The sequence below is a fragment of the Corythoichthys intestinalis genome, chromosome 5 (assembly GCF_030265065.1).
Source record: "Corythoichthys intestinalis isolate RoL2023-P3 chromosome 5, ASM3026506v1, whole genome shotgun sequence".
Classification (NCBI taxonomy): domain Eukaryota; kingdom Metazoa; phylum Chordata; class Actinopteri; order Syngnathiformes; family Syngnathidae; genus Corythoichthys; species Corythoichthys intestinalis.
Genome location: NC_080399.1, coordinates 44613954 through 44628746, shown reverse-complemented (window position 1 = coordinate 44628746; position 14793 = coordinate 44613954). Strand labels below are relative to the sequence as shown.

General features: G+C 38.9%; 1 protein-coding gene across 1 annotated transcript; it reads right to left on the bottom strand.

Annotated features, from left to right (window-relative positions):
• Positions 1 to 2112: 2112 nt before the first annotated feature.
• Positions 2113 to 13534, bottom strand: LOC130916644 (alpha-aminoadipic semialdehyde synthase, mitochondrial-like). The gene is made up of 9 exons (XM_057837518.1): positions 13527 to 13534; positions 13248 to 13356; positions 13036 to 13176; positions 12591 to 12758; positions 10597 to 10692; positions 10411 to 10526; positions 8284 to 8372; positions 6668 to 6844; positions 2113 to 3435 (listed from the first exon to the last, which is right to left on the bottom strand). The coding sequence occupies exons 1-9, from the start codon at positions 13532 to 13534 to the stop codon at positions 3311 to 3313; spliced, it is 1029 nt and encodes a 342-aa protein (XP_057693501.1). The 3' UTR covers positions 2113 to 3310.
• Positions 13535 to 14793: the final 1259 nt, after the last annotated feature.

Below are 14793 nucleotides of genomic sequence, written 5' to 3'. Positions count from 1 at the left end.
TGTTACTGATAGTAGCCTTTGTTACTGTGGTCCCAGCTCTCTGTAGGTCATTCACTAGGTCCCCCCGTGTAGTTCTGTGATTTTTGCTTATCGTTCTTGTTATCGTTTTGACGCCACTGGGTGAGATCTTGCATGGAGCCCCAGATCGATGGAGATTATCAGTGGTCTTGTATGTCTTCCATTTTCTAATAATTGCTCCCACAGTTGATCTCTTTACACCAAGCATTTTACCAATGCAGATTCAGTCTTCCCAGCCTGGTGCAGGTCTACAATTTTGTCTCTGGTGTCCTTCGACAGCTCTTTGGTCTTGTGGAGTTTGGAGTGTGACTGACTGAGATTGTGGACAGGTGTCTTTTATACCGATAAAGAGTTAAAACAGGTGCCATTAATACAGGTGACGAGTGGTGCCTCGTTAGACCTCTTTGACAGCCAGAAATCTTGCTTGTTTGTAGATGACCAAATACTTATTTTCCACTCTAATTTGGAAATAAATTATTTAAAAATCAAACAATGTGATTTTCCGTTTTTCTCCACATTCTGTCTCTAATGGGTGAGGTTTACCCATGTTGACAATTACAGGCCTCTCTAATCTTTTCAAGTAGGAGAACTTGCACAATTGGTGGTTGACTAAATACTTATTTGCCCCACTGTGGGTAGATGGATGGATGGATGGATGGATGGATGGATGGATGGATGGATGGATGGATGGATGGATGGATGGATGGATGGATAGATAGATAGATAGATAGATAGATAGATAGATAGATAGATAGATAGATAGATAGATAGATAGATAGATAGATAGATAGATAGATAGATAGATAGATAGATAGATAGATAGATAGATAGATAGATAGATAGATAGATAGATAGATAGATAGATAGGATACTGGATTTTGAATTTTTCTCAGATCAAAAGTTGGTCAGACTTGGAAAAATGTGGAAGGTTCAATTTAAAAGTTTCAATTGGGGGAAAAAAAAGATAAAATGTGATTTCGTGAATCATTTTTGCAATTTAACTGCAACAAAATAATGGGAAAAAAAAACATTTTTCTGAGCCGCTTATCCTCATGGGGGAGTTGGAGCCAATCCCAGCTAACTATGGGCTGTAGATGGGGTACACCCTGAATCGGTGCCAGCCAATCGCAGGGCACAACGAGACGAACAACCATTCACGCACACACTCACAAAAACAATTTAGAGTGTTCGATCAGCCTACCACCATGCATGTTTTGGAATGTGGGGGCACACCAGAGTACCCGGAGAAAACCCATGCAGGCACGGGGAGAACTTGCAAACTCCACACAGCAAGGCCGGAGCCTGGGATTGAACCCTTGATCTCAGAACTGTGAGGCAGACCTGCCAACCACTCTACCACCACGGAAAAATTTGATATAACATATAAAAACATCAGATTAATCAAAAAAATTCAGTTTACGAAATGGTGCTTTGTCTAAAATCTAGTTTAGACAAAATGTGCTCCAGGGAAATCACATTATTACTTTTTTCATTTAAAGGTTTTGCACTTTGATTAAAAAAAGTTGAGGACGATTGAATTTTTTTTCTAATAAGAAACACTGTGCATTTTCCCTGTACATAGAAAAACATAATTAAATATATATTTTAACAAAAATTGTGTTGTGTTGTGTTATTTAATGGTCATTTTTGCAACAAATACTCTCAAGAAAACGGTCTTGTGAATGCACTGACATTGTCTTGACAAATTCCTGATTTTTCAATCTAAATCATGTTTGCGTTTCATGGAGGTGCCTAATTAGTAATTAAAAGCAGAAGTGGCGTAGATACAGTAACAGCTCTACTTCAATAAGCTAAAAAAAAGTAAACGTTTGAATTTGAATGAAAAATATTCAAATCAATTTCTCCATCCTAAATCTTCAAGGTGTTGTTGACCTTTGAACTCGTGTCTGTATTGACTGCAAAGCCTAACCTTTGACCTGTGGAGTTTGTGAAGACGAGTTTGTGGGTCACTACGCTAATCCGTAAATCCACTCCATATAAAAGAAAGAGCACAACACAAAAACACAACAATTGTTTGCAGGATTTGAATGACAAACTTTAAGCTTTTACTTGTGCGCAGAATGCAGCCAGAAAAGGGGGCGCGTGTAACCCTAAGCACAACTAACGAGCAAAACAGTCAAAATAAAATAGAAGATAAAATAGAGCCAAAAGAAAAAAATCAGATGTTTCCCACATACATTCTTCTTGAAGTCTCCAATTAATGTTCTTGTAACTTTAGTCATATTTTATACTTTTCTTTAAACTGATAAAGCTGCCTTTTGTTTGAGATCTTCATAAAGATTGTTTTTTTTCTTGACCTAGAAATGCAGCATAGAAATATATATTCATGACAGTTCGTAATGTTTTCTCTAAAAGATGCTTTTATGTAACATCCTCATCAGTAGCATGACATTCATAAAAACATTTATCATGATGGCAATAAATATGCTCATACCCTCACAAATAATAAAGCTCTTTCTAAATTTGGCTTCATTTGGGCAGATTATCTTATTGGAAATTTGACTTTAATGTTCAATTTGGGCATGGGTCCCTTAGACAGCGCGTCGATAAACATGCCCATCCATCTCCATTTCAAACCCAAACTGGTGGCAGAGGATAATTGTGCTTTTTATTGTTCAAACTTTACACCACCAAAACGGTGAACTGATTTTTAATCACTGAGACTTTTTGGTGTGCCCCGTTTTTTTTATAAATGCCCACTCAATCTGCTGTTGGTTTACAGATATTGGTGTCAGGGTCTACTTTTTTTTTTTTTTTTTTTTCAAATTGGCTGCTTCATACTAAAATGGATGATTTTCTGGTCAGTTGCCAGCAAAGGTTCTTGAGACTTTATGGAGTGTCCTGCTATAGTAGAAATGTTCAACTAATTTCATGTTGATGGGTAAAAAAGGTTAGGGGGATAACACCCACCCCCTCACCCCACCCACGTATCATTTAATACGACAGACATGGGTACTTTTAACCAAAATGGCCGACTTCAGCAACAATTTACTACATAGGCCCTTAACACCTTCTGTTTACGCAATATCCATTCAACTTCATGTCAATGGGTGAAACATATCAACTCTGCAGAGGTTGCTTTAGGTGACGTTAAGGGGTGACCAATGAATTCCTTGTCACCAGGATGCATAAAAATTGGGCCACGCTGAGCTCCCTAAAGTGGCAATTGATTGTTTAGAAGCATAATAAACAGTAATGAAATTGAAATCTCGAGTGCCAGAGAACTACTTAGTGCTAGAGCACTAAAAAGAATGATAAGCTGATGACATCATCATGAATATTCAACAAGGGTGCTGGTGGTGGTGATGTTCATGCCTTCGTCCTTGAGACGCTTCAATATGGGCACGTAGATCTCCTTACTGATGGGTAGCAAGACACCTTTGGTACATATCTCACCTAAAAACAGACAAAAAGGATTTTTGTAAAACCTGTTTGTGAAAGCTAAGGAGTTCACGCGGAATATAAAATATTGCAAAAGTATAGTAGAATGTCAGTTTTTGTGTGATTTTTTTTTTCACTATTTACTGTTTAGGGTCCCTTGTGACCCCAAAACTTTTGAACGGTAGTGTGAGTCGATAGGATGTTTGCCCAATTTACCGAGTAGACCGAACGCACTGGAGTTGTTAATATGAGTTTGCAGTGTAGAATACACCTCACAATCTTTTGAATTATTGTCAGGGTTATTAAGGAAATGATAGGTTTATTTACACCTAGCATCTAGCAAGAAAATACCCACAGGAGATGATATGAAGTCCTCTTTGGTTGAGAATCAAAACAATTCTAGGCCAGCTACATGCTTAGACACTCTCAAAGGCAAGCAAATTAACATAGAATGCAAGAAGGCCAAGTCCAAGACAAGAAAGACTGGCTAGGACGAAGTTGTACTGACTAATGACTAACTATACATATACTGTACCTATTTATTACATGTATATGTGTGTGTGTGTGTGTGTGTGTGTGTGTGTGTGTGTGTGTGTGTGTGTGTGTGTGTGTGTATGTGTGTATGTATGTATATATATATATATATATATATATATATATATATATATATATATTTTTTTTTTTTTTTTTTTTTATGGTGGAAAACACAGACTGAAAAAGCAGTTTCTGCTCTTGCAACCCTCTTTAAAATAAACTGCTGTATTTTAAGCCAAAAGAACTGTTGTGTTTGATAGAACAACATGTCTATATGGTGCCATAGCAGATTCGTGGCACATTAAGCCCCTGAACTATTTTTAATTTTTCCGTTTTACCCTGAAAACCCCTGTTTACAGACGTCGCGCAACCGCTTTTGTTTTAACTTTGCCATAAAACAAAGGTAATTATTAATTATATTTATTATTCAAAATGTCTGTCGTTTTTAGCTTAGAATCATTAATTGATGTCTCATATTTCGTTTAAAAAAAAAAAAAGACTAAAAAATTATTCATTCACATATTTTAAACTTTTAAACAAATTATGTCACAATGAAAAAAATAGCGTCTGTAAAAAAGTCATGGATATCTACCTCATAACTATTGCTTAATTGTATTTTTTTTGTTACTGTCGCATTTTCTCCGATATGTTAGATGATAAATCATCGATCCAGAAAATAAAATTTGGAAAAAAAAAAAAAAACGTTTAGAAGGGTAAATATATGAAAAAGAAAATCTCGACCACTGCTTGATGTCTGCGATTTCTGCATTGCGACACTTGTTATATTACCATGTTTCACCCATAAAATCCCCTCAAAATTCGGCTATAGCCATTCACAGCCGTGTCTTGACACTCGGTGGTACATGCTACATGGAGTTTTGGGATCGAAAAGAGGTAAGTACGCGATGATATCGCTTTCAAATTGTGGCATCTGTAATTCTGCTCTCGTGTGCTCTCGCCTCCAGATAGGGTTTTGCTGTTTAAAAAACTTAAAAAAAAAAAAATGGTCTCGTGTTCAAAATGTTTCTTCCCCTAGAAAATTGAGATTTTAAGCTTTCCAATGATGTATCACACATGCATACCGCACAATTTTGAAAGTACACTTGGCTTGGTTGTTCTGGACCACCTTTGGAGGTGTCGCCCACCTTGACTCTGGGGTCTCCAGTCCGTACTCGGCACAGATGTACCAGTACACTATGCCTGCTACCTGGTTATGTCGTTCCATGTATGCCTTGCCTGCCAGCATCTTACACCCTGCTGTGATGTGCTAGACTGTCTCAGGGGCCTCTTTGCATAGCCTGCACCCGGGGTCCTGTCTGGTTTGATAGACCCCAGCCTCTATTGATCTTGTGTTTAGGGCCTGTTCTTGTGCTGCCATGATCAGTTCATCTGTGCTGTCTTTCAGTCCGGCCTTTTCCAGTTATGTTTTTCCCATGTCAGCTACCCCCTCAATTTGTCGGTGGTACATGCCATGCAAGGGCTTATCCTTCCATGATATCTCCCCAGGGTCCTCCTCCTTACTGGGCTTCTGTTGCCTGAGGCATTCACCGAGCAGGTCATCACTGGGGGCCATTTTCATGATGTACTCTTGGAGAGATGTAGTTTCCTCCTGATGAGTGGCTCTGATGTTAACTAGTCCTCAGCCTCCCTCTTTGTAGAGCTTCAGGATGCTGGACTTAGAGTGAAACCCTCCGTGCATTGTAACGCGCTTCCTTGTCTTGATGTCGGTAGCCTGCATCTCTTCCAGTGGCCAGGATACAATGCCAGCAGGGTATCTGATTACTGGTAGGGGATAGCTGTTAATGGCCTGGATTTTATTCTTGCTATTCAGCTGACTCTTGAGGACCTGCCTCACCCTCTGTAAGTATTTGGTTTTGGCAGACCTCCTAGTAGCTTCCTCATGGTTTTAAAAGGTTTTACTTGTTTTTTTTTGTTTTTGTTTTTTTGTGTTTTTTTTGCCAGCGACGCCAACAGTGGCGCTACCAGTTTCACCAACGAGATGTCGCAACAATAATCACATGACTCCATTTTACCAAGCAGATTCAAGCTTTCCATTCTATGATCACACCGGCCTGTTCAGTCACGTGGCGTCTTTAAAGCATCGTAAAGAAATAAGTATTTGACATAGAATGCTGCCGTCAACATGACTCGAAAGCGCAGATTTTAACCTCTCGCGTTGTTTTTATTTGGTACTGATTGACCACGGAAAACCGGAGATACGATCATTTTAGTTTCAGTTTTTTACGTGATTGAAAGTTTTTGGCTACTCTACCCACCACTGTTCCTGTGAAATTTCTCCAGGTAATCCCAAGAACATGCATTGTAGGCTTATGAAATGCTCCAAAATTGTCACAAGGCATGAGTGTCTGCACGAATGGTTATTTGTCTCAATGTGCCAGTACAGGTTGAACCCTGCTTTCTGCCCATAGTTAGCTAGGACAGGCTTCTGCACCCCCGCAACCCTCGTAAGGATAAGCAGTTCACAACATGAATGAATAACACTTAAAGATGTTTACGGATTAAATACATAACCTATAAGAATGGAAATGCTTTTGTGGAAATTTTGGGAATGTGAATAAATGCGGAAACATCTAAAATATCTGCATTCACTTTGAAATACTGAAACAAGGATTTGGGGAAAGTAAAATAAATGGTAAGTACATGTTTTGAAGTTGGAACATGGAAATGTGGGACAATGAGATGTTTAACTGACCATCGAGGAGCATGCGTGCAGCAATGGCGACAGGGTATCCGATAGTCTTTGCCATGGCGGAGAACCGTCCATTTTCGCCGTACACCACCAAACTGACACATTTGTTCTCTAGTTCGCCTGTCGGGTGACGGAGGCCAAACTCGCTACGCAGCACAATCATGTCGCGCTCACCGCTGCCTGAACAGGGACACATGTGCGAATACAGACCTTTCAATTTTAATGAATAATTAAACATTATGATTCTTATTACCACAATTAGTTTTAACTAGGGTTGTTCCGATCATGTTTTTTTGCTCCCGATCCGATCCCGATCGTTTTAGTTTGGGTATCTGCCGATCCCGATATTTCCCGATCCGATTGCTTTTTTTTTTGGTCCCGATTCAATTCCAATCATTCCCGATAATTTTTCCTGATCATATACATTTGGCAATCCATTAAGAAAAAAATGAATAAAACTCGGACGAATATATACATTCAACATACAGTACATAAGTACTGTATTTGTTTATTATGACAATAAATCCTGAAGATGGCATTTACATTATTAACATTCTTTCTGTGAGAGGGATCCACGGATAGAAAGACTTGTGACTTTGTATATTGTGACTAAATATCGCCATCTAGTGTATTTGTTGAGCATTCAGTAAATGATACTGTAGCCATGCCCAAATGCATGATGGGAAGTGGAACCATGACTGTGCGTAGTGCTACCAATTGATATATCTTCTCTGCGTAGGGAAATAATATAAGGTGTTAAGAAAAAGATCAATTGCTACCTTGCTTCCCCACATTGCTTCCCATGATATTTCTAATCGTAGGTAGAGGGATTGTAAGGCTTTAGCCAATTAAAATAAGGCTCCAAAGGCTGCCAAAATTCACTCCACTCATTTTACGCTGCCTTTTATCTCTCTATATCGATAAAACGGTGCCATTACAGATTGAGCGCGACAATGCAAGAGTGGGTCGTGCAACGCATGCATTAATTGCGTTAAATATATTAACATGATACATTTTTTAAAAAATTAATTACCGCTGTTATCGGGATAAATTTGATAACCCTACCTTAAGCCTAAACTAAAGACTCTGGATGAGTGCAACATATTATGTCTGTAACGGTAAATACTATTAGAAAACGATTTAATTAAAAATATAAATATATATATTTAAAAAAGGCATGGCCGATATTTTTTTGCCGATTCCGATACTTTGAAAATGACGTGATCGGACATCTCTAGTTTTAACTAACACGTTCATTAACATTATACTCAAAATGTAAAATATGTTTAATTAACACCCAAACAAGATATGAACTCAAACTGATCCTGGATTGAGCTGGTTTCTAACTAGGTAGCAATTCGATTCAAACTGCGAACACTTTACACCTGAAAAACTATGGCTTATTCAGAACAAAACTACAACGGATCTGAATTTTAACAAGTGGATCTAGTTCTCGCTCAGGAGTTTCACAGAAAGAATTAATCTAGAACAAACAATGACTGATTTAGAACTGAAGGGTTGAACTAGGAATGAAAGTGAGTGCTATTCTGGACAATTGAGAGCAGCTCGACAATAAGAAGAGGGTTTGTTGTTGTTGTTGTTGTTGTTATTGTTCTTACCGAAAGAGAGTTTGGCTTCAAGAAGTCTGCTGAGTGCAGTGAGAATGCTGTCGGCGTGAGGAATTGGATCGTCACTTAGCATGCCAAACCTAAAATTAAGCCATACACAGGAAAACTCAGTCCTTCTTCCAGATTTTTGATCCTTTGGCAAGATCACTATTTGTAAAATATTCATCAATTCTATTTTTGGTTAACCCTTCAAAATAGTATCACTTTGGAAGGGTGATTCTGAGCGTGCATATGATGCACGACAAATTATGGCAAACCTTTTCAGAAATCCAGAATGACCTGAATTGACTACCATAGTTGACTTTTAAAAAAAAACATTAAACATACTGTAATTTTCAGACTATAAGGCACACCTCACTATAAGCCGCCACCCACCAAATTTGACATAAAAACGGCATTTGTTCATAGATAAGCCACACCGGACAACCAGTAACACTCTATTTGACAGCGGCATTGTAAAACTGTCATAAGACCAAATGAACTGCTATGAAACTTTGAACCAATTGGCTGCAAAGCTTCATTGCTTCAAGAAGCTTTATTTGTCCATCACTGTTCCACCTGCTGTCAACACTGTTGTTGTCGTCCAACATGCCTCCTAGCATGCACTGCAGCGCTACAAATGTAAATAGCAATCCAAATTCATGCTCTGTGCTAATTATTTCTTTAGTTACTGTTTCAGTTGATTCATTAATTGCTTGTTATGGTACTGTATTTGGTAACACTTTATTTGACATTGACGCTATAGGACTATCATAATTATGAAATGACACTGCCATGAGCATTATTGAACGCTTATGACAGATGTTACTTTGTGTCATCCGGAATATGATCTCACTTTTGAATAGATATAAAGGATCTGAGGAGGACATAAATGGAGTAAGTGACATAATTTCCAAGGTGACACTTAATGACATCTGTCATCAGCATTCATTAATGCCTATGATAGTGTCATGTCATAATTATAGCGGTCTTATAGCAGTCTTATGCCAGCGCTGTCAAATAAAGTGTTACCTACTAACCTAAATAAATTGACAAATAAGCCGCACTGGACTATAAGACGCAGGATTCATAATGAGGGGGAAAAAGTAGCGGCTTATAGTCCGAAAATTGCGGTACAAATACGGTACTTAGAATGAAACCTGTTTTAACCATTTGATGAAGGAGATAAACTTTCTCGTAGGCACCGTCTAACTGTTTGTATTACTCTAACACACTCAATAATAAAATAAATACCACTTATACCATAGTTTAAGGAAAACAAGCAGAATATAGGGCGTAAGAGATAAACAACACCTTCTTCTCACGGAAGCCCAACATGTGTGTCATGAGCAACATTGACACACCAACTCTCACAATTTAGTTCTCCCGGCAGGACGCTCTGTCCTACCAAAAGGAGCACCGGAGAACGCCCGATATCCCACTGATAACACGACTGACAAGACTCCAAGAGCCCCTTTGACGTTGAGGTGGCAAAATACACAACCCTTGTTGCCCGGACAACAGTAACTCCCAAATTCTCCTGTCCATTCCGCAACCAGACAATAATCCCAAACACACCCTTCTTCCTGCTCACGGCCTGCCCCGCGAGAGCCTTCAAAAGACTGAATGTTTAACTATGTTGTCATTTTTCTCGGGAACCTTTTTTTCTTTTTCGCCTTGCCGTTTTGATCTCTGTCGACCTGAATAAACTGTCACCTTGTTTTCGGTGAGCCTTCTTTAAACCTTTCAAAATGGAGTCAGTACAAAGGGTTAAGACTCAGGTGACCACGTGGAGTTTGGCCCTCTGGCCGGGTTCCTGCCGGTCCGGGCCATTGGAGCTGCGCCAGCGCGGGTCTGGTGGTTCGGCTGGCGCGATTCCAGCAGTCTACAGGGGAAGATCTGATTCCTTCATTATTAACCTAAATAAATCAACAAATAAGCCGCACTGGACTATAGGACGCAGGATTCAAAATGAGCGAAAAAAGTAGCGGCTTATAGTCCGAAAATTACGGTACAAGTGTTTAACTTAGAATGAAATCCGTTTTAACCATTTAAGATAAATAGTGCCCACAGTAGAGACAGTGTACAATTTCATGTCAACACTATATTATTGATACATTCAATATAATTTGTGTTTACCATTTGAGGGAATCCATGCTGCAGTCATCCCGATCGACGCGTTCGTACACTGCGGCTTCAAACACATCGCTGGAGGTCGAAGCGGGCAAACCCATCACATGACACAGAATAGCTTTCTGAAAAGCAACACAATATGACACAATCACATAGTACACTAGGTGCTCACCGACATGCGGCTCTTCTTACCCATGTGACAGGTGATGATGCGTTGCGGAGGATGGGACAAGGCTCGCTGTTGATCAGACCCAGTTTGACAAAACCACGCATGGCTCTGCAGAAACCCTGCACCGTAAAACAGCTCCTGATGGTGACTACAACAACTTGAGAAACAAACAAAATAAAATGACATTGGGACAAAATCACAAAAAAGCCTTCTTTCTTTAGTCCTATTGTAGTTTGCGTCATTACACTTAGAACCAGTGTTGTTAATCTTACTGAAAAAAAGTAATTAATTATAGTTACAAATTACTTCTCCCAAAAAGTAATTGCGTTAGTAACTCAATTACCTGAATGTAAGAGTAATTAGTTACTTGGCAAAGTAATTGGTGATAATTACTTTTTTTTTTTCCTCCAAAAAAAAAAAAAAAAAAAAACATTGGCCACACTATGTGAAGTTTTTTGTGAAGGTTTTTGGTACAATTGGCCCGAGCCCAATTCTTTACCCTAATTTACCCTTTACCCTGAATCAACTGTTGAAAGTTGTTAAAATTGCTCCCATTATTGCATTTGTTCCCTTCTCTCTACTTTCGACATATGAAAGTTTTAAAACTGTTTCATCATTTAAAGATAGATTCAAGTCAAGATTTTGCCGATTTAGAAGTATTTTAGATAAAAAGTTACTTAGGTTCGCTAGGAAGGTTCTCTACAACAGAGCCGTCCTAAAAAGTCTACTGCTTTAAGATGGCGGCTGTCTACTAACGCATTTAGTGCCATGCAGTGTTGTTAATTTTACTTTAAAAAAGTAATTAATTACAGTTACAAATTACTTCTCCCAAAAAGTAATTGCGTTAGTAACTCAGTTACCTGAATGTAAGAGTAATTAGTTACTTGGCAAAGTAACTAGTGATATTTTTTTTTTTCTCAAAAAAAAAAAAAAAAAAAAAACAGGTCACACAATGTGAAGCTTAAAGGGTTTGGGGGACAATTGGCCCAAGCCCAATTCTTTACCCTCCACTTAACTAGACACAAGGGTATTGCGATAACTAGCTAGTAACCTTTGCTATGTGTGGAAGTCATTTAAAGTTGTGAATCAATCGTTAAAGTTGTTAAAATTTCTCCCGTTATTGCATTAGTTCCCTTCTGTCTACTTTAAACATGTGTAAGTTTTAAAACTGTTTCATCATTTAAAGATAGATTTAAGTTAAGATTTTGCCGATTTAGAAGCATTTTAGATTTAAAAAATTTACTTAGGTTCGCTAGGAAGGATCTCTACATCAGGCCCTTCCTGAGAGGTCTACTGCTTTAAGATGGCGGCTGTTTACAAACGCATGTAGTCCTTAAAACATGTTGGCAATGCAGCAGTGTCTGTCATGTGCATCTAGTTCTATAATATGATATCTACCGTGTCATGTGGGCGTAGTTTGTCGGCTATGGCTGCAGTCAGGTATTATTGGAGCCATCTAGCATCGCGGTTGCAACGGCGCCGTCTTCCCCACTCCTGCTCTGCTCTCGTCCCCGTGAGTCCGTTTCTCTCAGACTTTTTTTTATTTAACCAACTTAGTAACGCATAGTAACGCACGCCTTTCCCGCCTCAGTAACGGTAACGGCGTTGCCAAGATGAGAAAAGTAATTAATTAGATTACTCATTACTGAAAAAAATAACGCCGTTAGTAACGCCGTTACATTGTAACGCCGTTATTAACAACACTGCTTAGAACAAACCAAATTTATAAATTTTCTGAAACCTGGTCTGTCCAGGCCAACTTGAAAGGAAGGCATCGTTGCGATATACATTACACGTCTGCTAAATTTGTGAAAATTAGAACAACAGTAGAACTAACAGAGGACTGTACAAAATAAAAACAAAAAATTCAAACCAATATATACTACTACTGGAATATAACAAATTTGAAGTATGGAGGTACAAATGAACTAGGACAAAAGGTAAATGGAAATTAAATAATATTAAAGTAGAAGCCAGCTAGCATGTAATCAACATGCGTGTCTTGGCATGAAAGTACCTTGTATCGAAGCGTTCCTCTGAGCAATGTATGCGTGTCTTGTATGTCGTAGAGTTCTGCGTACTTGGTGCTGTCGCAGTTGGGATAACCTTCAAAGTTGAAGCCAGGAAAGAATTCCATTGGCGTGACGGCATCCATCAGACCACCGCCTCCTGGAATACTAACCAGCTGACAGACAAACAACATTACAGCTGTGTTGAGAATGCTTCCATATCTACGATAAAGCGCTTGAGGTGAATCAGCCTTTTTTTTAGAGAGGTCAGAATGTGCCGTTTTCAAATACAGTGGGTAAATATGAGGTTCTGTGTGTTTCCAGAAATGACCTTGGAGTAAATTATTCGATTCAATTCATCATTTGCTACTGTTCTGTCATCTTCTTAGGAAATATCTGGGTCCACAACACAAACATCTTTATATAGGGTTTGTTGTGTGAATTTGTGCAAACCTGATTGTCGCGAAGGAAGACGGCAGGGCTGATGGAGGCAAGGAGAACGCCAGAAGGACTCCAGCTGAACTTGTAGCGCAGAGGATTGTCTGAACACTCGGGAGCAGGAAGTCCGCCGCAGTACGACACGTATGATTCTACCTGCGTGCCATAAATGCAAAATACATAAACACAAATACAAACTGTTGTACCATGTGTGTTTGTGTACTCACAGCGCATCCATCAGCTTTGGCCTGATCAATACACTCTTGGGCTAGCATATGATCAATACCAGGGTCCAATCCCATCTCATTCACAAGAGACACGCCCGCCTCTACTGCCCTGATGAACACACACACATACTTAAACCTACTGTATGTGAATGTGTTATAGGTTGTGTTTATCAAAGTGAATGGTGCAATGTTGTATGTTTGGCTGTGCGAATTGTGAAGTGTTATTTGCCGTGTGTACGCGATGGATTAATGGGAAATTGTTTCTGTATGAGTCGTTACCTCGACATACAAACGCTTCTTTATACGATATATTCATGTTACGAAGGGCTTTTGATGCTATTCAAAACATGAAATATACTACGCACTGTAAAAGATAGGTATGTAATTGTGCCATAAGATCCTGTTGGTCATACTCTTTCCCATCATGCTTTGCATTGTGAGCCAGCTCCCCTATTGGTCAGAATCTTTCCCATCATGCTTTAGTAACATGATTCTGCTCTCCTAGTGGTGTATTTTTGATGACGTTTCAATTTGAGTGTTGTAATATAACGTGCACAGGCAGGATAGTGCTTTTGTTGTTCTTGTAGCTGGCTGGACTTTTTCTCCAAAAGAGCACAACTCTCCTCGCGAAGAGTGTTTTTCAGCCCATACAGGTCTCACTACATTAGTAGCACATTAGAGCCCAAGTATCCTCGCGTTTTAGTCTTACCAAGAGTGCGATAGGAGATAGGCATCATCTTGAAACCGAAGGAAGGCATCAAAATAGTTAACACATTCGAAGAGCGTGACATTGTTTTGATACATGAGGAGCCAGTTTCATGATGAAATGAAGAGACTCCTTCTCCTTTGGATGAAGGAAAAGGAAATCGCTGAAGACACAATCACTGAGATGGTAATCTTCCAGAAAAACGAGCGCCATTTTAGTTTCTTAAAAGAGGACAATGCCTCACTGGAAAGGTAAGGCTTTTTTCTTTGCATTATTTTCTATTATCTACCTAATTATAGGTATGAACGGGTTGGTTAGGTATATTGAATGATTCAAATGTGCTTGGCAAAATGTAATGTGGCGTTTTAAGTAGTGCTTGGAACGAATTAAACGCTTTACATGTAAAACTCGGCTCAAGATACGAAAAAAATCATGATACGAACTCTGGAACGAATTAATTTTGTATGTCGAGGTACCACTGTACTGTATGTGCATTTGTGTATGTTTATACAGTGGGGCAAATACCGTAAGTATTTAGTCAACCACCAATTGTCCAAGTTCTCCTACTTGAAAAGACTAGAGAGGCCTGTAATTATCAACATGGGTAAACCTCAACCATGAAAGACAGAATTTGGAAAAAAAACTGAAAATCACATTGTTTGATTTTTAAAGACTTTATTTCCAAATTAGAGTGGAAAATAAGTATTTGGTCACCTACAAACAAGCAAGATTTCTGGCTGTCAAAGAAGTCTAACTTCTTCTAACGAGGTCTAATGAGGCTCCACTCGTTACCTGTATTAATGGCACCTGTTTTAACTCATTATCGGTATAAAAGACACC